At 48.2% G+C, this 21,644-nt stretch overlaps 1 protein-coding gene across 1 annotated transcript; it reads right to left on the bottom strand.

The window, feature by feature from the left end:
• Window positions 1-312: 312 nt before the first annotated feature.
• Window positions 313-20,513, bottom strand: PCYT1A (phosphate cytidylyltransferase 1, choline, alpha). The gene is made up of 9 exons (XM_027685783.1): window positions 20,473-20,513; window positions 13,604-13,744; window positions 10,785-10,884; window positions 8,504-8,620; window positions 6,420-6,571; window positions 5,566-5,644; window positions 4,658-4,800; window positions 3,442-3,630; window positions 313-2,866 (listed from the first exon to the last, which is right to left on the bottom strand). The coding sequence occupies exons 2-9, from the start codon at window positions 13,718-13,720 to the stop codon at window positions 2,660-2,662; spliced, it is 1,104 nt and encodes a 367-aa protein (XP_027541584.1). The 5' UTR covers window positions 13,721-13,744; window positions 20,473-20,513; the 3' UTR covers window positions 313-2,659.
• Window positions 20,514-21,644: the final 1,131 nt, after the last annotated feature.

Below are 21,644 nucleotides of genomic sequence, written 5' to 3'. Positions count from 1 at the left end.
CCACACGTTCTTCATTGCATGCTAGTAAAATTTTATTTTCCCACTGTACCTCTTCCTTCATGCTTAATTCAAGCATGTCTCTTCTAGATGCTTCTTTTGAAGAGTGAGGGATGGGTTAGGGGTGTGCAGGACAGCCCTGAAGCAGCAGCACTGGGTATATCTGTGGGGAACAAGATGATCCTGGGAAACTTGGTCACATGTGTTGCTGAAAGATCAATGTCTTATTCCTGATAGGACATGACAGTGCTGGTCCAGCGATCCAGGAGAAAACAAAACAACAAAGGAAAACAAAAAGAAAAAAAGACTAGACTAGGATTTGAGTGTCCAATTTAATTTCAGTGCAAGGAGGAAGCAGGGATTATTGGTTACAAGAAACAGCTCTGTTATTCCAAGCTACATGTAAAACCATGGCTGGCTTCTTACCGAGCACCCCAGGTTTTGCAGAGAGACCAAATATGTTAAGGTCCCTGCAGAACAAGCCACCATCCAAAACACCACTGTTATCCAAATTTATAGAACACTGTTGCATAACTTGTGTTTTAAACAGTAGTAAGGCTCTAAAGCAGCCTGGCCTTCGTGATTCAGCTCAGGAAAGCAATGCAACTCCCATACTGAGGAAAGGGTGAGGAAGGGAAGGTGGGGAAGATGAGTGAAGAGACAATGTGGATGACAAAAAGTAAGTGCTCTACCACTCATAAACCAGAGGATTAACAACTGGCTTCTACCAAGTGACCATCATTTGCTCCTTACAGCATCCTTGCATCCATAGCAGCCAGCCACATTCCCACAGCCACACACATCCCCGCTGAAAGAAGTCCAAGTGGAAGATTAGGGATCCCCAAAATATCCTTTCCCATGCTGGCTCTGAACTCAACAGAAGCACACAGTCTCTGCCAAGCCCTTTGGGCAGCATGACAAAGGACTAGCAAGATAAAAGCTGGAAAGAAGCTGCAGCCTGTTCCTACCACAGGGCCACCATGTACCCTGGAAGCATCACATCGTGCAGAGCTTGTGGCAGCACATGATGAGTTTCCTCCTTGCACCTGCTGCTTCCCAAGCCTCACATCCCGATCTGGAGACCTCCCTGCAGCACTGCTGACCGGGCTCTGAGCTGTCCTCTGCTCCCAGCACCGCAGGGTACAGGCAACTCGGCCCAGCAGCTCCACCCAGAGACCACGGAATCACAGGCAAACCCGACAGAAAAGTGAGCGGGAGCTCCACAGCTACACAGCAAGGCCAGTCCCTCCAGCGCTGGCTGTGGGACAGTGCACCGACCTGCTCTGCTCAGGCACGGGAGGGCGAGTGCCCTCGGGGAGCTGCAGCCCACAAAGCTCAGTGTGTATCACAGACACGACAGCAGGCACAACTGGACCATGGATTCAAACAAGCATTACATGTTTAAAGACTTAAAAAGCTGCAGCACCCTCTGATGCTCTCTCTGGACTGCCTCAAGGATCAGAGTGAGCCTGCACCAATTTGTGCATGTGCTGCACAAACCAGGTAACTGTCACGTGAACTGGGACCCTTCATGGGGGTAAAACGTGCCCTTCATCTGCCCAGCTGCACACACTGGCACGGACAGCAAACTGGCTGCTTTGCCCTTAGAACAGCGACTTCACAGCACCAGTGTAAAGGACTGCTCTGGCCCTTAGAGCACAGCAACTGAAACACAAACACGCACAGAGCAGTGCTGAGGGGCCGTCTGCACAGACAGTGACACGTATAACACACCACAGACTGGGACAAGGAACTTTTCAAAAGAGTACACACATTCATTTCCTACATGGGCTCTCACACACCCAAGGAAACGCAAAGACAGCAAGTGCCCTGAAGCAAAGATTCATTCTCTTCTCTCCAACAGCAACTGAGGGCTCAATTTTAGCAGTCTTGTTGAGGTTAGCTGGACAGGCCTTTCCCCTGCAGCCCCTGTATACTTTGGAGCTGTGAATGCTGCATGCTTTACGGGGTGTGCCACTCTACGGTGCCCTGAGTCCTTCCCGGGTGTAACTCCTGCGTGCCAAGCTGGTACCCCTGCCCAGCACGCCCTCACTGCGACACACTGGGAAGCTCGGTTTAGAGGCCTGTGAGCACTACAGGGTCTGCTGGATAGATTGCTATCGCTCCAGCCCAGCAGGGAGGTCTCTATTTCCTAGAAGCCTTGTTAGACCACTGCTTTGTGAGTGCCCTCGAGGTCATGCTGGTTGAGGAACTGAGGGGTCTTCCGTTTGGCAGTGGCACAGATACTGCCTGGGGGTGGGGGGATAAGACAGAGGAGCTGAAGGAAAGAAGAGACAGATGGATCTTCCCACTCTCCCTCTTGCCTGGAGGTTTAACAAGGGAAAAGAAACCAAAACAAAAGCCACGCTAGAGTGCTATTCTTTGCGCTTTTAACGAGTATTTTTTTAAAATATAAAAGCCGTCTTCACCCTGGAAACCACTAGAACGTAAACAATAAAAAGGGGATTTGGGGAGAAGAAGGGAGAGGAGGTTCGAATGTGCTTCCAGGCAGCAGCCCTTGCTAAGAGCAACGGGTGCCTCCGAGGCCCTGTGCTCACCGTCAGCCCTGTTCCTATGGCTCTCTTGCTCATTTAGAGTTCCCCGCTGGGTCTGGACTTAGGATTCTGCGATTAGCAGTTCACAGCAAATCCTGGCAGGTAGCTTAATCCTCTTCATCCTCACTGATGTCATAGGTGACTGCAGACTCATTCCTGGAGCGGTTGGCGGGTGAGGAAGGAGGAGTCTTGGTGGAAAAGGGCCAGCGGAAGGAGGGAGATGGGGAGCGGTCATGTGTGGGGCTACTGCTGGGACTCTGCTTCGGACTGATGGCCTGCAGCATCCGGCCCTTACCCTCCTTCAGCATGTGTTTCTAGGGATGGAAGCAGGAGGACAGTTAGCACAGTTTAAACAGTCATGGAAATGAACACTACTTACAGCTTGTGCAGCAAGAGTTGTGTCCCTTCATTACTTTGTGCAATGTAAGAGCAGAAAATGCCCTAGCATCACTCTGGGCTTTGGAAACTGCACACAGAGTAATCACCACACATTTTCAAGCACTTCTAACATGAATTGCCTGTGATATTTACCCAGCAGCACAGGAAAGCCTGGCATAAACAAGTAGCTTCAGACTCATCCCAGGCCAGTGACAAAGTGACTGCCATCCTCTTGGCAGCTCAGTGGCCAACAGGGCACAAGCTGGAGTTGACAGGCCAGCTCATGGGACAGAGGAACTTTTCACCTACAACCATAACTGGCATTATCTAGTTGGCAATGGTGAGGGCTCCTTGAAAACAGGCTGCCCATGCCTGGGACAACTTGTCTGGAGACAGGCAGCACACTGAGCACCACAATTAAACCCTAAACCTTTGCTCTGCAGACTCTGCAGAAGCCCTACAATAAGCGTTGATCCCTCCAAGATCCCCTTTTCCCAGAGCACCTCCTTACCAACGCGCCTTCTGGACCAAACATCTCCAAGAAATTGCCGATGAACTCTCGGGACTTCTCTTCCCACTTCTGGATGAGATCAATGCTCTTCTCCTCCACTTTCTGGACAAATTCCTTTGACTTCTCCTCTACATCCTTCACCCTCTTTTTCACCTTATCCACGCGTTCCTGGAGGTGGTATTTCTTCTCCTGCACAGTAAGTGGTGGATCAGAACACAGCTCACCAGATCTGAGTGGTGACCACTTCTGCTCTGTGTTACTACACTGAACTGCTGCTTAAGACTCAGTGTCTCCATTAGTCTGGTGACACTTCCCCTTCATTTCCATGACACTTCTACCCCAGACTACATGGCAGACACAGTGGGGCTGTGAGACACTTTGTGGCAGGCACTGGCACAGCACACAGAGCAAGGCTAAAGTGAGAGATAAGCACTATCTAATAGGAGTGCATGGAAGAAGGAAATATTTATATAACATACAGATTAGATTTGAGTGACCTGCTGTAGGTCTCTCTGCATATCACAACAGCACCAGGCTTTTTGCTGGGTGTTTTTAAACAGAGGCAGAGTTACATGCCAAAGAGAGGCCAAGCAGCCGTTACCTCTCCTCTTTCATTGTTGTTCACAGGCATGGTATCTGAGTGATAAAAAAATGTTTACTACTTTATTTCCAACATCAGAAGTGTCTTCTGCCATGTATTTTGTTTGTGGGCTAGAGCTGCTCAGCAGAGGATCAGGGCATGTCCTTCTGTCCTACTCAAGTGCTTACTACTACTCCTGCAGCTCCAGGAAGAGAATAGTACAGTGGGAACAGGATCAGATTTTATCCTAACAAATGACCTTAAGAAGGTGGCTGAGGGAATAGAAGAGAGATGAGACAGCAGCTGCTGCCAAAAACAACTCACTTCTCATTCAATTCAAGAAAGCACACATTTTGTCACACACCCTCTCTCCAGCTCTTTCAACAGGTAAAATGTCACCAGGATATCTCTGACAATGGAGCAGTATTAGCAAATCTCCAGTTCCTCTGGGTGGGTCCCTGAGGTGATTTCAGGGGCAGAAGAAGTTTAATTTCTACTCCAAGGACACTGGTTTGGTGCAAATGCTTAGCTCTGCAGATAGGCCTTTTACTGGCATGTGGCAGGACTGTGCTATCACTAGACAAGACTCAGCATCTTCACACTCTGCAGTGTGTGGTGAGACCCCCTTCAACTCACGTTTATGAAGCTGACATTGAGCTCTTTAGCCGTGTAGCCCCGCTGCAGGTTCCGTCTGACATAAACATCATAGTCCCGCACGATCCGTGTGATGATGTCTGACGTTGAGATCCCCTCGGTCCTCTGAGTGGGTGCAAACATGCCTAAAGTTGGGGAATAGGACCCAGGACAGCTGTAGCAAGACACATGGCAAAAAGCTGCTGCCACCTCTATTAGGAAACAATCTCTCCTGTCAAGAGCAACTTTCCTAACTGTCCTCCCATCACCACATCTTTGTCCTTAAATGTACAATACCAGAGTCCTCCTTTCTGGGACTATAAGGAAGACCCAAGTAAGACCACAGCTTGTCAAAATCCTGTCAAAATACCAGGTACTCTAATGAAAAGTTCTTTACTTTAGCTGATATAAAGACTATTGATCATAACCCACTGCATATAGAATAGTGTGGGGACAAGGACAGGACAAGGGCCCCTACAATTTAGTGGGTGGAAATATAACATGCTGTGAGGGCTGAGTTTGAACAGTATAAAAAAGATGCACCCCCAGTGAATTTTACAGCAAACAGTTAGAGGAGCCCCTTTGCTAAGCTCAAGAAATTCCCCATTTGTGAGACTCTCTAAGACAAACTGTAGTATGTTTTCAAAAGGTGGCAGATAATTCAATCACAACTAGATTGGAATTAGGAATTAATGCTGGGCCACGCGTGGCCTGGGACATGGGACAGTCCTAGTGATATGAAATAGGGCCTAAAGCTGCTTCTTCCTGCCCTCAGAGCCTCCTGGGCAGACCTTGTTCCCAGAGGGGCACTGCCACTTCCCCAGGCATAAATAGTCCTCCCATACACAGGCACAGGAGAAACTACAGCAGATCTTTGACAGGAAGCCCTGGGGAATCTGACTCAGACCCACCTGCCTCTTTTATATGCTTATAGACATCATCACTGCCAGCAGAGGAATAGGGGATGTCATCATGTGCAACAAAGTCGATCTGAAAATTAAGAAAGTGAGTCAACATTTTATCTTGAATGTGCAGGTCTGCTTCTGTCAAAGGTTGGTAATTTTCAGCTCAACACTTCCACGCAGGGGTGCAACAGAGAACAGCAAGAAAACAACACTTAGCAGTCCCAAGTTCTCAATAGGCAATTGCCTATCAATTGTAAGTGCACGCCAGAGAGGCAAGGAAAGGCTGGGAATAAGGACACAGCTGTTTTAAGCCGTGCAGAGAAATGGTTTGTTAATGGCAACAAGTCTTCCCTGGAGACTCCTTCACCTCTCAAAGCAGTTCAACAGATGTTAGAGATTCCTTTCACTTTATCTCACCAACTGATAAAAGACTCTCAAGGCAGCTTGCCTGGCCTCCTGCTGCAGGGGAAGCTCATGAAAATGTAAGCTGCTCCTGCTGCAAGCAGGGAGTTGGACCAGACACCCCTCAGAAATCCCTTCCAACCCATGTTATGCTCTCCATACTGCATTTCACACCTATCTCTACCCAGCACCAACTTCTCCTGGAACAGCAAGAACCCTCTCAGGTTTCTTCACCATGTCACAATCTCTACCTTATTTTAACATTACCTGCCAGCTCAGCAAAGCCTTCTAGTCTCCCAAGAAACCCACTCGATCCCCATAACCCAGTTTGTTCTACATTCAAGGAGTTTCAACAGAAAGAGCTTGCTCAGGCAGAGGTCACCCCCAAGGATGAATTCTTGCTGTGAACAGACAAGAGGCTAATCAAAATTCCAAAAAGATCAGATATCACAAATTACCCTGTGCTCTGCCAGGAACTCAGGCGTGAGCGTCCACGGCGCGTTTCTCACCACTTCGTCCACATAGCGACAGTGCTGCACAGCATCGTACCGCTCGTTCTCGTTCATTACCGTGAAGCCCTTGAAGTTATGGGTCAGCTCATCACTGCAGACTGGAGAAACAGGCAGACAACACTGAGCATGAGGTACTTACCCTGGTGCTTCACAGTAAAAGGATCTTGCACACATCTCTGCTGGCAGAGACTGGCAATGGCACTTCCAAACCCAGCTCTTCCAGCCACAAAGAACCAGAAACAGGGAGCAGTACAGGGCACTAAACTCCTGAGCAATTCTGGGCAGGCTGTTTGGGGAATTTCTGCTCAAGCTGGGGACCCACACCCCAAGCCTTCAGGGTCTCTAGAGCTTACAACGCTTATCAAGAAAACCAGCCAACACAGAAGACAACTCTCCTGTATGAAACGGCACCTGGGAGCCTACTGGGTTTTTAAGCCTATGGATGCCTCAGGCTTGGAATCTGAAGTCCACAAAAAAACCCATTGTCTAAGCTTCCAATTTCATAAAATGCCATAACACAGTCGAGTTCTTGGAAAGTTGTATTAAAACACAGGGTGAATTCACAGGAAATCAAGTTAGCTTAGTTATTATGTTCTATGAGAAAGTAAATTAACAACTCTTCATAATCTGCAACACAAGGTATTGAGGAGGGAGTTTTATTTCATTATCAGACTCAAAAGTAAACAGTCTCACTGGTATTGGATGTATTTACATTCTAGACAAACATGATAAAGAACAAGTGAGACTGTTCCCAGCTTGGAGCTCATGTTCTCTTGGGCTGTAGCCTCTTGTCTCAGTCCCAGTGCAAGGGGAGCAGCTCATTGCCCTCCACCTCCTCACCAGTCTCCAAGAGGCAGAGAGTGTGGTTATACTCTTTGATACTTAAACATGTTAACAGTTTGACCTGAAGTTATTTTCCTGCTTGTTTTACAATGTTTATGTACATGGGACGTCATTCTACTTTCAAGATTTCTAAGCTCAGGGCATTTTCGTAGTTGGAACAACTGTTTCAGCTCTCCTCCCTCCCTTCCCCTTCCAGACACTACTGTAGTGCACACAAAAAAATGCAGATGTACCACCATAAAAATGCCCTCAGCAGTGATGAAATTGTGATAAGGAAACAAACCACCCAAGGATGTTATGATCATTCTGTTGCAGGATCAGAGTTTCATTTTGCTTCAGGAAGCTAGTGGGAGTTGAGAAAAGTAGTTAAAGGTATTCTCAGCTCTCTTACTTTGGCATCATTACACAGCCTGACCAGGGGTCAGCTCTCAACAGACAACATGCACAGCCTGAGGGGCACAGAGGCACTGCCTGGACAGAGGCCCGTGTAGTGCAGCAGCCAATAGAAGAGTATCCATTTTCCTCTTATATTCTTGAAGGAAGCCTGGCTAAAACACCTGTGTTAGATCCCCTCAGGCACTCAGCAGGATACTTCTGGCATCATCTAAAGACTTATGACCTAACAGCCAAAACGGTGAACTTCTATTTGGAGAAATGGGGCCTCACTGACTTCCATGTGTCCAGGCACATGCCTAAGAAATCACTCTGATCTCCACGCTCCTAAGGGGATCTGTCTGGCATTAAGCAATTCCCATAAGCAATCCCCAGCAGGGAGCTGGAGCTGGGGAGTGACTTGCAGAGCAATACGAATGACACAAAGCTCAAGCAGCCACAGAAGGACTGTTACTCACTCTTCAGCTGTCTTATTCAAGAGTCAAATGCTCAGTTATCCCTAATACATTTTGATACTCAGGTGTGCAACTCACCTGTATCTGTCACAAAATAGAAGGGTCAAATTAGAACAGCGTGATCAAAAATCTTGTCCTGAAGCACTCACCTGGTACAGGGAATCTTTCTGCAGACATATCGAACCCTCAACATATTGCAATAACACTCCAGCAACATTTGGGACAACCAGCTCAGTGAGAGCCACTGAGGCCACAAAGACAAAAGCCCTGTATGCACAACCACAGACGCAGGTAAACTGTACTCCTGCAACAGCCAAAGTCAACAAGGTCACTCCTTACCTCCAACAATGAGGTATGTGTTCGGGAAGAGGTTCTTTGCTTGCATCAAGGCCCGGGCATGTCCAGAGTGAAACAAGTCAAATATTCCATCGGCATAAACTCTGACGGGGCGATCCACTGTGCCAAAGGGACAGAGAGACAGTTGTGAAGATGCCTTCCTGGAGAAGCAGCTGCTGCTCATGCCTGCATTTGAGGACCTACTTAAACTCATGGGGGTGTTACAGAACACAGAGCCATAGCCAGGACAGATTTGTGAAGAGAAATGGCTGTCTCTCTGTCTTCCCACATGGAAACAAATGTGTCTGAGCTGAAATACAATCACATTCAAAGGCAGACTGAAAGCCTACCATATATCACCCTAACAAGATAAAGGGAGACCAAAGGAAAAGCAAACCCTGAACATTTCCCTTCTATGGAAATCCAAATGCAGAATAAGCTTTTTTCACAGCAGTGAACTACCATAGGGGAACTGGCCCAAATGTTTCATAGGTGCCTGACTTCCTCCTGCTTGCCAGGATGACATCTCAAGACCTTTACAGAATCCCCCTCTGCAGCCTGCTGCCACAGCTACCAGTCTGGTTGAGGGACCAGACTGTTCTAATCCCCCACCAGCATTATTGCCTCCTCTAGACCCAATGGCTCTATCCAAAACCCGAGCTGGACTACACAAAGAAAAGCAGACACAATTCTGCTGAACCTCTGGCATTAGTAGCTAAATCCATAAATAAATACGGAGGAACAAATCTTTCCTCAGACTACCTCTGCCAGGGGAAATTGTAGCTCAGCTCTTTGAGGTCAGCACAGAGGTAAAGTGAGATAGTCTAGCCCTGCCACGTAATAGTGGGAGGCTCCCTGACTTCTGGTCTTGGGACTATACAGGATTGCAGTCCTCTTGATGCTGGTAACAGAAAGCCACATAGTCTTTGTATCTGACACACTCAGGAACAGCCTTGCTGCTCTCTAGCCTAGTTCAGGCAGACAGACTCAGAGAAGTGGTGTGAGCAGAGGCACACTAAAGCTGCAGTGAGGACAGGGCAGAGATAAGACCTAGCAGGATTGCTGAGACCCCAGGGCTCTGGGCAGGGCCCTGAAGGTACCCAGAGACAGAGCCTGGAAGGCAGCAGGAAGAGGAGTTGATGCAAAGGTCAGGGTTGTCAAGTTCAAGCTAAGCAGAGGAGTCAGTTTGAGGACAGCCTCTTGCAACCACTTTTCAGTGATTCTATGACCTCAGCCTGAAGATGTCAGGAGGCTCCAAAGAGCCAAGGATCTGGAGATATGCGACTGCAAAAGCTTTCTGTATGCCAAAAGAGGGCTGGTCCTGGCAAGCCTTTATAAATGTACAATCACATTCTGGAAATTGGCTGGGATATCCTTCCCTTTCCTCTATACCTGCAGCAGCTACAGTTCCTGAGCACAGACATAAACAGCAACAAGGAAGCATGAAGTGTATTTTAGTCCTAGCAGGCAGAAAAGCTACCAGTGCTGAAACCAAGAGACCTTTGTGCAGGCTCTGGAGACTTTCAGCTGAGAAATTAATGTGGACTGTGAAATACACTGGATTTCCAGAGCCTCTAGCAGGAAACCACTGCCAGGTCTCAATCTGAGCTGGCTCATCTGTCAGCAGCAGTCAGGTAGATAGAAATGCAGCATTTTTATTGTCTCTGTAGCTATAACAGAGAGGCCAAATAAGACAGCACCATCTGCACACTCTGTTTGGCAGGAGAGGGCAGTCATTCCTCAGGAGTCAGTCCTGCCTCTGCTTTGGACTTGGAAAGAGAACAGTGTTTCTCCCACATTGTTGTTGTGAGGCTGGCCAACTGTGTTTAATGACACTGACTTTAATTCAAATCCAGGCTAGAATGGGACATTCAGATACGTATTTTTTTTTTCACTTGTCCATTTCAACTATCAGAAAAGATGACTTTTAAAGTGCTTAACTTCAAGCTACCACAGACAAAGTAGTACAGAAAATGTTCAGCTCTGATATTACTCTATAGCTGTCAGTGGCACAGGAAGAGTTAAAACAAATACCTGTTTGCTTCAAATACCCTTACTGGTGAAGGTACAGCTCCTCACACATACAAGCTTGAATTTCAGTTGTACTGATAGGCCCAATTTGACATGGGAACAGTTATCTAATCACCAAAGCATTAACTAAGTCATTGGCTGCAAACCTGGTCCAACATACAAGGTTGTTTCAGTCTCAGAGATATCACAATCACACCCACCCCCGCACCCCCAAAATTTACACAATCTCCTTCCAGTCTGTTTTTTTACTTACAAGGGGTCCCTCTCAACGCTTCCTCATAGGTTACTCTGATGTATGGCTTGCTGTAGTCGATTTCCACTTCATCTGAAAACGGAGCCGGTTCCCTCAGTCCCTAAACAGCCAGGGAAGTTTCGCTGTGAGAATGCAAAGGTGGGGGCAGTTCAAAGCAGCAGCACTGCCACTGCAATGTTCTAGCCACTGAGTGACTCACTGCGTCTCTGCACAGTTCAGACACGTGTACTAAAAGACTAGTTAGTGTAAAACCTCAAAACAGCCCCGCAGGGTGATTAGCCTGAGTTTAGAGAGTAAGAGAGAAAGCAATGTAGAGTTTAGAAGACAGCAGTTATACTGGACCCAAGAAAACTGGAGGCTCAGATCTGCAGCTGCTAAACCCAACCTTTGGACACACAGCACTTCACAGCAGCACAAGCCAAGCTTCAAACCTCACTGTCGCAGCTCCAGCTATGCCCACTCTGGCAAGACCATCACTGCTGTGCCTGAGTGCTTGTGCCATGACATACAAATTGTAACAGCTCCTTGATTTGAGTAGATGAGTGAGCAGAAGAGCAATACCAACAGCAGCACTAATGTGTGTATTGTCATACTATATTACATTCACCATTTCTGAGCCATACACAGCGAGGGACTAACCTCAATCTGTGGCAGAATACTCCAGGTGCTTCAAGAAAACTCCTCTAATTTGCTAGCTTGACCACAGCAGTACATTTAACCAACAGCTGAAGTCCAGGCATGGTTTCTGGTCTGCTCTGAATGGAAATAAAACATCTGCCCTTCCCATAACAAAACAACAGCTCAATTTCCTTCTAGCTGGAAGGTGTGGGGCAGCAATGGACAACTCAGAACACTAGGAAACTTACAGATCAATAACACCATCAAGCTGCAAAAGTCTTATCAGCAGTTTCCTCTCTGGCCTCCTGTCCCCCTGCAGAATCCTGCCATGGTGCCCAGCACCACTGCAACCAGAAAAACCACTGCTATTATTGCTACTGTCTTTCCTCATTAGAGTGCTTATAGAGAAGAGCACAGGAAAACAACCACTGACCACTACATTCAAGCAAACTGATACTGCTGAACATCTCCTTTAACTCACTGAGGCTCCGTGTTTCACACACCACCTCCTCTGCCAGGATCCTCACTGTCAGGTAAGGCCTGCAGGCCTCTCCTTTCTTCACTGCCATTGTATCTGGGACTTGTGAATAAAACCAGATTCTTTGTAGTTTGGTTGGCACACACCTGATATGAAGCTAGGAATAAAAGCATAAAAAAGCCCTATCAAAATTATCAGAGGAACACAAAGAAATGTTCTCAAAAGGTCCTGCCAGTGTCTTACCCTTCCTCTGCAGGGCGTGGGAGGGTCAGAACCTAACGTGGTGTGCACAGTACAACAGGCCTATGTGTCAGCAGGTTTGTTACCATCTGCTGCTGAGCTCTGCTGCTTCAGAGGAACATTCTGCCAGCCAGCTGCTTAGCTGGGAGTGGTAAAGGCTTCAAGGTAATCTCACAGTTAGGCAACACTATTACTCTTGCTATAATAAATAAAACTTTTGCAAATGGAAGAAAAAAACCAAATCTTTCACAGGAGATCTGTGTTTGCCCTGTGGCTAAAAAACAGGCAGGAAGCTTAGAAAGTGGCTAGATATCACTTGTCTTGTGCTATTTGTAGACAGATGCTTTATTTCTGATACAGGACAGGCACTGACTTGAAGAGCAAGTGACTCCCATGGAATAATAACCTGCACATTTCTCTTTCCTTACTGAAAAGACATCGGGTCTTTAAAAGAGATGGGGTGGTTTTGACAACAGTCAAGGATATAAAGGCTCTGTGGGATAAGTCACACAAGCTCAAGCCTCCACTCCCAGTGCTTGCCTCCCCAGTTCTCACTGCTGGCACTGCTCTTGCTTCATTACTACCAATGCTGTGGGACAGGGCTGAAGGTCCTGAAGAGCAAAATGTTGCCATTGAGGAGGAAAGCTGCAACACATCGCCCTATTTTGCCAAGGACTATGACCCCAGTGCGACGTGGCAGGGATGGCAGCTGGCTTTTGACAGAGATAAGGAAAGAACAACCAGAGCACACGTGATGCACGGGACAGCTCCAGGAAGAGGGCAGAGGAGAACTGTAAAAAGCCCATTGTCGCAGTATTGTGGTAAGGACAAGTTAAAGTCAGCCCTTTACATTGGCATTAACTTGCCCAGACCCCCTTCAGAAGAGATCCCTCTGGCTTTAGCTTGCTAAAGCTGTCCCAAGGTTGATCTAGGAGAAATCCTTCCAGTTGTTTGTGCTTTTATTTTTATTGCTCCTGAACAATCCTGAAGTACCAGGAGCATAAATGCAGTCTTTCTCTGGACCAAGAGAATCAAACAGTCATCTTCCCAGTGCTTCAGAGCATGGATTCAACAGATTACTTCTGTGGGTGCTTACAGACTTCAGACCCTCCTGCAGTTCCATGTGCTTGCTTGGAGTATTTCTCCCTCCCACTGGGTCACTCATAACACACCTCTCAGAAGCGACACGCTGCTCCTCCATGGATATCTATATGCATGCCTGTGCCACTTCAGCTTAAGTGACAAGCCGGACACACTACAAAAGCAGCTTAGTGATTGCCTCAGACCTAATTTAAGCCCACGTTGTAAGTATGTTATTAGTATGAACAAAGGAAGATTTCAAACTGGATTTGCAAGAAGGATAGCTACTGTCATGTGCTTCTTCTCCTCTGCCCCCCCTTGTTTTCTGTGTCCACAGACAAACCACCACAGCTCAATGTTCTAATCTCACATGCTCCTAAAATTCATATCTCTGCTTACTTACGAGTGAGCGTCGGGACATTTTTGGAGGGATTCCATCCAGCTCTGTTGCCCCATTAGGGCCAGATCCATCTTTTCTTCTCTTTCGGGAATTCAGCCTGGAGGAGGTTGGCGGCTCCATCTTGCCAAGCACGTCCAGTAAGAACTGGAACAAAATGAAGGAGGGGCAAAAAAATCAAACAAAAAAAAAAGAAAGAAAAGAGAGATATTTGTCAGTTCTTCCAAAGCAGAATCAGTCAACAGCAGGCACAGTGTACAGAAGGTCAGTGCAAAGACACAGCCACCTCACAAGGGGCTTAGCCAGTTGTATTTGGCATCAGCTGCCAAGGCTTGACAAACAGTGCCTGGTGGGAATACTGAATCATTTAATGCAACTCAGAGCTGTTTTGCAGAGAGAAGCAGTCAGCTGGCTGGAGAGAAACTGAAACAAGAGTTGCAATACAAATTATAAATCATTACTAAAAGGCTAATTATATTACTCTCATATCTGAAAAGCAACTTAAGGATTATGGCACACCCAGTCCACATTCAGCCCTCTCTCAGCTCTCATTTGGACTCTTTACCCTTTACACCCCTCAAGATAGCTCGGTGTGCTGCATCCCTGTAGAAACCTCAAGAGAGGAAGGAGCAGGCCTAAGCAGAAGGGTAAAAAGGTGAGGGAAGGGTTCAGAACTTAAATGACTAGGTGGCTTGCTGTTTGTTTTGTTGTTTGTGTAAGACCAAGCTGCAGCTCCCCACTGGGGACAGCTCACTTTGGGATGGCTGCCATCATGCTCCCCTCTTGTCCCCTGTCCCCACCGCAGTGGTGACTCAGCAGATGGTGAAGCAGCTGCTGACGCCACATTAGGGGACACTGACTTCTGTCACTTTATGTACCAGGTTGTCACTAGTGGTGGTACAGCTGAACTGCTTCTGTGATGAACAGACAGACAGACCACCAATTTGGGACAGAAACTGTGACAGCTATGTGGAAGTAAGTTATCTGTGCTTTTGAGCTGGAGTCACCATACCATTCCAAAGGGGCCCTGGAGTATTAGAAAGCCCAGCTTCACACAGCTGAAGCAAAACTACGAGTTTACAGGAAGGTGTGGCAGAAAATATTCTCTTTTCAGCTGCTGCAGGATTTAGAAATGGGTGGTAGATCTGCAAAACCTAAAGAGCAGCATTATGTCTCTTGCTCACTTGAAGTGTGCACCTCTCCAGCGCAGCAAATGGCATTTCTGGCCTGCTGTTCCTGAGAGCAGCATGACCCCTCCACCAAGGAATGATCCTTACGTGCATGCCTCAACCCCCTAATAATAAGAGCAGTGTGGAATTTAAAACGTCTCCCCACCCACATGCTATGGGTGTGCTGGAATGTGCTAGGTGGGGCAAGTGCAAGGTATGAGAAAGGGCAGATGCCCCCCTAAATACCACCCTTTTCCTCAGCAGAGGGGCTCTGCTGAATGTTCCTGCTTGGAATGAGCTGGGACTGTCCTCACTAAGGGCCACTGGCAAACCTTTGCTGTTGGCAGCCAAGGAAATTGTGCTTTGTGGAAGCTCTGTTAAGAAGCAGATTTAGTGATCGGACTTACTCAAGCACAAATGACTCCAGGTTAAGGAATGTTCCGAAGTAAGGAGTCCAACACAGTTAAACAACACACAAACATCCCACTCTCCCCACTGAGCATCAGCAAGACAACACCTTAGGGGCAGCGTTAGAGCCAAACACAGCTGAACTGGACTGGGGCTACATGCATCTAAGCATCCCTGGCTGCCCTGCTAGACCTGCTACAATACACTAAGAACAGGAAAAGAGAATCTTATGTGTGTGGGGAGCCAAAAAATACTGTGAAGAAGATAAAAGCGACAGTGAAGAGCAGTCACAAGGACACTTAAGAACTGCATGACCCATCCAGCACTCACTCCATAATGCCTGTGAGTCAAGCTTGCCAAGTTTCCCCCATTTCAGTAATTAATTTACCATTTCCTAACAACAAACATATGCAAAAGCAACCTCAGGCAAAAAGAGTTTGCAACCCTGGCTTCAAGTCTTCAAACACTTAACTAAACATTTAACTTTCAGGCAAGATCGGTGCTATAAATGCAGCAGATTCCAAAATGCCTCTGTGAAAACACAGGGTATGGCACAAGTCATTCTTAGATTTTGCTAGGTGTCACCTTGCAAGCACACTGTATCAGTCATTACTTCACCATCACGGTCCCAGCAGAAACCATTCAGTTCACAAAAAGCATTGAACATCTGTCCCTGGCTCAAGTAACCCCAGCGTTCATGGAAAAAGTGAGGGGAAACAGCAGCAGCTTTTCTTGTTATTTGGTCAAAATAATTTCACTGTGCTTCAAGTCCCCTGTTGGTCTGTGACCACTCCCTTTCCTTCTCTTTGGAAAGAATTAACCAGCTTGTTCACATGCTGAACGCCGACATTCTGAACCACTGCCCAGCAAAATATGAAAAGCACTGGCAGAGGTTTTGGTGCTGAAGTATAGACATAGCAGCCCCTACACACAACAAGGTGAAGCTCTTCCCACGTGAGCCCAGCCCACCAGAGCAACCAAATTCTCAGCTGAATTATCACCATCACCTTCCTGCTGGGTGCAGAGCTCATGGCCAGACAAAGACTGCAGGTTACAGCACAGGGCAACACCGCGCTTTAGGCTGATGCACAGCAGCACTGTCCCAGCCCAGGAGAAAACTCCAACAGCTTCTTCCAGCCCCTCCCACACCCAAACCACCTGCTCTCCTCCACCCTAACTAACTTTTTCACCTCTGAGGGTATTCGTAGTCAAATGATGGCAAACAACATAAGTGAATGGATTCCAACTTCATATATTCTATTATTGGCTTTGCATTAAATAAGCAGCAGTGGTGAGACAGTACCAGCTGCACAGCAGCAGCAGCTCTACCTGATATACTGAGTGAGAAACCTGCTTTAAGGATGGGATAAACATGCTCTATCTGCTCTGATCTTACAAGTTAGATGTTGCTGAAGAAGCCTCTGCAACGTTTGGAGAGCTGGGCTGGGCACCTGAGTGATGCAGCTCTGTTAATTACTCAAATTATTGCAGAAACTAAACAATAATTTTACCACTCTTTGGAACTTTAAAACCTCTATGTGGTGGCTAGTGCATTTCTGGGAAGTCCTCCCAGCACCAAACTTGTCTTCATTAAAAACCGGGAACATGTTTCCAAAAACGACACACCTTACTGCGATAAAGCTGCTAATCTTAGAATGTTTCATTTTGACCCAAGTGACTAAAATAGCATCCTAAACAATTACTAACAATGGGATCCAGCATCTGTAGCTGACCTTAACACATGAGGACACAGCTTTGCTTCCCCAAATGCATAAAACACTGCCTGTTCTAAAATTAATTACATTTGCAGCAGATGGGGAAGAGGAAAGACAAGATAACTCTCAAAGCTCATTCTGAACACTCCAAGATAGAAACCAAGCATAACCAGAAGAAAGAGCCCTGCTGTAAAATATTAACATTGTTCTATTTTAAAGCATCACCCTCCTACATTAGTGAGTCCATGGCTAAATATGAGAAACTGCTCACAAGGAGCAAGGTTGGAAGTGTCCCATTTGGTACAAACCACAGTCTTTGCACCACTTTACAAAACACTAACGGCTTTGCTTCTTAAACTTGTTTCTTTGGTGCATATCCCATACCAAAGAAGGGCCTTGCATCACCTGCCAGCTGGCTCACTGAGAGAGAGACCTGTACGAGCTCTGCGAGGAGCAGTCGACTGCCAGACAGAAGAGTCACCCTCCCTGTCAGGGAATCACTGAATCCCACCAAAACGCAATTGCTTCTCGGAGGGAAAAAGGACAAGCATTGATTACCACCAAGGAAGAAGATATATAGGCAGGGAAGGAATTTAAAACTTCTTCCTTAGTGTGAATTAACTACACCATCGTCAGAGCTGGAATTTAACCACAACATCAAAGTTAATACCTCTAGCAGGTGGGAAAGGTCGGAATAGGCACGGCAAATCTTCTTGCTTAGTCAAAGCCTTATTTCAATTCATCTTCATAGACAGCACTGATGTTTTTTAGCCTTGGTGGTGTCAGAGAACTCCTGCCTCACACTACACTGGAGAGGCAGATCAGATCTTTCTGCACCCTGAGACACTGATGGCACGAGGACCTGGCCCATCTGCATTGCCTTTTGATGTCCCAAAGGACTTCTCGAAGAATATTATCTGAAAACTTACATCAGCAGCACAATTTCTTCTGCCACTTCTTTTGCTTTTCACTTGCAGACTTACATGCCAAAGCAAAATAAATCCTGCTACTTAAACTGAAAACCTGTGCAAAACAAGAGCTGACTGCAACAACTTGATAAATGCTCCAGTCCAAGGCTGCTCCAATTCCTACCCTGAACCTGAGCACAAGACTGGCAGTGGGACCAGTGAGGCCCTGGGACACCCACAGCTCCCCGGGTGGCACCGCCTGCCCCAAGGCTGCGCTGTCGTCCCTCCGGACCTGGGAGGTGTTGGCACAGTCAGATGTGACTGTCATGTGCTGCTTTGCCTACAAGATCATTGCACTTTACAGGAACCAGCTATTTCTCTTCTGCTGACTCATCTGCAGGCAATACTACTAAACTTTGCACTCTGCCAGCTGTCTGCAGAGAATTGCCTTGACACATGGACAGCATGTAAGCGGCAGCCTCAGGGGAAAAAGAAGAAGTCCTGTCACTTCAGATAATACCCTTGCCAGGCAATAAAGTACCAAAGAGTCCCCGTATTCCTCCACATTCCTCAGTCATGGGTCAAAGAGAATCCTTTTCCCCCTGTTCTTCCCTACTTCCAACGCCCAGTTTACAAGTAACCTTGCTGGCAGGTACCCCTGTAGAGATCTGTTGTAGACAGAAAGACTTGGAAGAGGTTAATGGCAAAAGACTCGTCATGGATCTCTTTTCAATCAGTGTTTAAAAATCTTGCCCAATCTCCAAGGCAACTTCATGCCCCGCCCAGACTTGCCATGCCCACCTCTGTCCCAGTCTCCAGACTCAGAGCATTTGCCTGGAAACAGAGTGCTGCTGGCTGTGACCCAGCCTGTTCACCTCCAGAGACACTGTGATGCTCCTCACAGTCAGCATCTGCTCTATCTACGTGGTCTAAGTCCTTGAGACCCTTGCAAAGGTTACTGCAGGATCTGGCAGAGTCCTGTCTACATGTAAAAGAGTCTGCTTCAGCTTCTCTGGATAAACAACAGCAGCTATCCTGCAGCATATTCACAGACACCTGAATGTATAAAAGGGATTCCAGTTCAGCCAGTGCCACACATTAGTCCAACAGCATCCAGACCTTTAATACACCAGCTAAACCAACCTCCCATGCCTTGCCTCCCCTACTGATCTAGGCAGGCTGATAGCATTTTCTCGAGCAGAGCCTGAGAACGAACAAGCTCTGGTACCTGTATCCTGCAATCAATAAAAAGATGCTACTTCTCACCAACTAAGTCGCCAATGGCTTAAGACAATTCTCCATAACACCACCACAACTGAAAAGAGTGCAGCGTGATCACCTTGGCAGTGCTGTGAACTAATACACACATAAAAAAGACAAACTGCCTGCATGACCTTCTCTGTGAATTCACAGCCCTTCTGTATACCATAACCCTAAGGCACTGAGTGTCCCACCATGCAACAGTCTCTGCTGTGGGTAGTGAAGCAGAAGATGTAGGGTTTATGCTGAGTATCAGAGAACTGTCCCTGCCCTGGGACAATAAAGTATGAGAATGGGTGGTCATTCTGTCCCAGCTTCTCCATTGTGTTTTGTTTTTAGGACTTAACCACAGAGCTTTTTGAGACTTCAGGTGTAAACTTCCTTTCGTAGTTTTACACATCAATACCAATTCCTTGCTGCAACAGTTACTGTTTGTGGCTCTTTCCACAGTGATTTCAAGACAGTTACATCCGAGTTAGATCTTGGAGCAAGAAACTTCCAAGTCGTGAATTTTAATAGTTAGGTATATACAGCAAATTCCTTAAGGAAATAAAGCCTGGGTACTTGTCATCTGAATTTCAAAAGCAAATACCACGGCTGTCCTCAGGCCCAGGAGTCCTGCAGATGGAAACTCAGTGGTACCTGTTCCTGACCACCCCAGCCCTTGCCAGCTGCTCACCACGGTCCTGGTTGCTGCAGCAGCACAGGGTGGGGACACAGGGCAGGCCACCTGCAGCATCCCACACCTCCCTCCACAGCCAGCGAGTGCTACCTAGGAGCATCGCAGCTCTCAGAATTCCTGAGGGCTTTAAAGTCTAAGTACAAACCCATTAATGAGCGCAGCCAGGGCTTTGGTGGACACCAAAAGCGGGTTAGAGAGGACGTGTGCCTGCGAAGCAGCTGGGTCACACCTTCCTTCGCCGCAGCCAGGGTCACCTCCTCATTGTCCTCTCTAGGCCGTGACTGTGTCCTCTAGGTCGGGGCACGTCCCCCAAAGCCCTCCTGCTCCAAACCCTGCGGGTGTACTCCAAAAGTTTCCCATAGTGTCTGCTGCTGCCTCCTCTCAGCCAGCCCCGAGGAGCAGCCCCGAGGATCACTCCCGAGCCCCAGCCCCTGCCCAAGCCCCCACGAAGCTTGGCACCGCGACCATCCCAGCAGACACTGTCCTTTTGCCCAAAGCCAGTGCCCCATGTCCCGCCCGACCAGCACCTCCCGCCTGTGCCGCGGCCACCCCGCGGGGAGAGCGGTCCGGGGAGGGAGCCCTGAGCGGCTCCGCAGCGGTGCCCTCATGTGCCGCCAACCCAAACCCGCGCCCCTGTGACAGGCACCGCTCTGCCCCTGTCCCTCCACCCACAGTCCCCCACAGCCCCCTCAGTGCCAGTGCCAGCCCCCGCTCCCGCCGGACTCCCCCTTACCCGCGCTCCGCCGCCGCTCCGCCGCCCAGCCCAGCCCAGCCCAGTCCAGCCTGGCCGGTCCGGCCCCGCCCCGCTCCCGCCGACGCCAACGGGGCGCGGGCGGAGCGTCGGCCCCGGAACGACGGGAAGCGGCCGGCCCAGCCCCGGAAAGCCGCGTCCCGGGAAACCGCGCCTTGGAACCTCCGTTCCGGCTCGCGACGGCCCTCCATGTCACAGAATATCCTGAGCTGGAAGGGGGCCGCAAGGATCAGCCAAGTCCGTCTCCTGGCCGTGCACAGGGCAGCTCCAAGAATCACGTCATGTGCCTGAGAGCCTTGTCCAAACGCTTCTTGAGCTCTGGCGGGCTTGGTGCTGTGACACTGCTCTGGGGAGCCTGTTCCATCCTCCGGGTGAAGAACCTTTCCTAGTATCCAATCTAAAGCTCCCCAGTCTTCATGCCATTCATGCCATTCCGTCGGGTCTTGTCACTGGTCACCATAGCGAAGAGATCAGTGCTACCCCTCCCCTTGCCCTCACAAGGAAGGTGTAGACTGTGATGAAGTCTCCCTTCAGCCTATACAGTGTAAATTCCGGGGTTTCTGGAAGGAGAAACCAAAGCATCCTTAGCGCAGCCCTGGCTACCCTGGGCTATGGTGACTTCAGGGCAGCCCTGCATGGCCACACAGCCAGGATCTTCCTGCCTGTCCTGGCGGTGCAGGACACCAGCGTGCAGTGATTCAGCAGCAGCTCGCTCTCTCTCCAGGGAAAATACAGCATCTCTGTCCCATGCCACAGCCAATGGTGGTGAGGCTGAACGATCACGGACGCAAACCTTCTTACCTGCTTTGTACAACACTTTTGTGAAGCAGCCATTAAAACCCTCCAAAGCAGAGGAAGCGCAAGGTGGAAAATCATGATTTAATAGCCATGACTTGATAAAAGCATCCAAACGAGTCTGAAGTCATATATACCATCTCCTGGAAAGTGTTGCTGGGGGGTGGTTTCACTGGTCCCCAGAACTCACACTCCAGGGTTGCACACAAACTAAGCAGCGCTGTCACATCTCTGGGCAGGTGCCTGTGGGTGACAGCCACAGGCAGCAGCAAAGCAATCAGGGAAGTCACCCTCCATCTCCCATCAGAGGAAAAGGAGAAGAAACCACTTTCAAACAAACATACTAGAGACCTAGCAGT

Source organism: Neopelma chrysocephalum, unplaced genomic scaffold (genome assembly GCF_003984885.1).
Source record: "Neopelma chrysocephalum unplaced genomic scaffold, ASM398488v2 Primary Assembly neopelma1_69, whole genome shotgun sequence".
Classification (NCBI taxonomy): domain Eukaryota; kingdom Metazoa; phylum Chordata; class Aves; order Passeriformes; family Pipridae; genus Neopelma; species Neopelma chrysocephalum.
The sequence above is the reverse complement of the archived record's forward strand: the minus strand, read 5'-3'. Positions and strand labels throughout refer to the sequence as shown.

Excerpts from the sequence above, each read along its gene's own strand:
- PCYT1A (XM_027685783.1), bottom strand. The coding sequence starts at position 13,720 with ATGGAGCCGCCAACCTCCTCCAGGCTGAATTCCCGAAAGAGAAGAAAA. Across the intron at positions 8,621-10,784 it reads AGCGTTGAGAGGGACCCCTT|TGGATCGCCCCGTCAGAGTT; the intron begins GTAAGTAAAAAA and ends CCTTTGGCACAG. Across the intron at positions 5,645-6,419 it reads AGTTCCTGGCAGAGCACAGG|ATCGACTTTGTTGCACATGA; the intron begins GTAATTTGTGAT and ends CTTAATTTTCAG.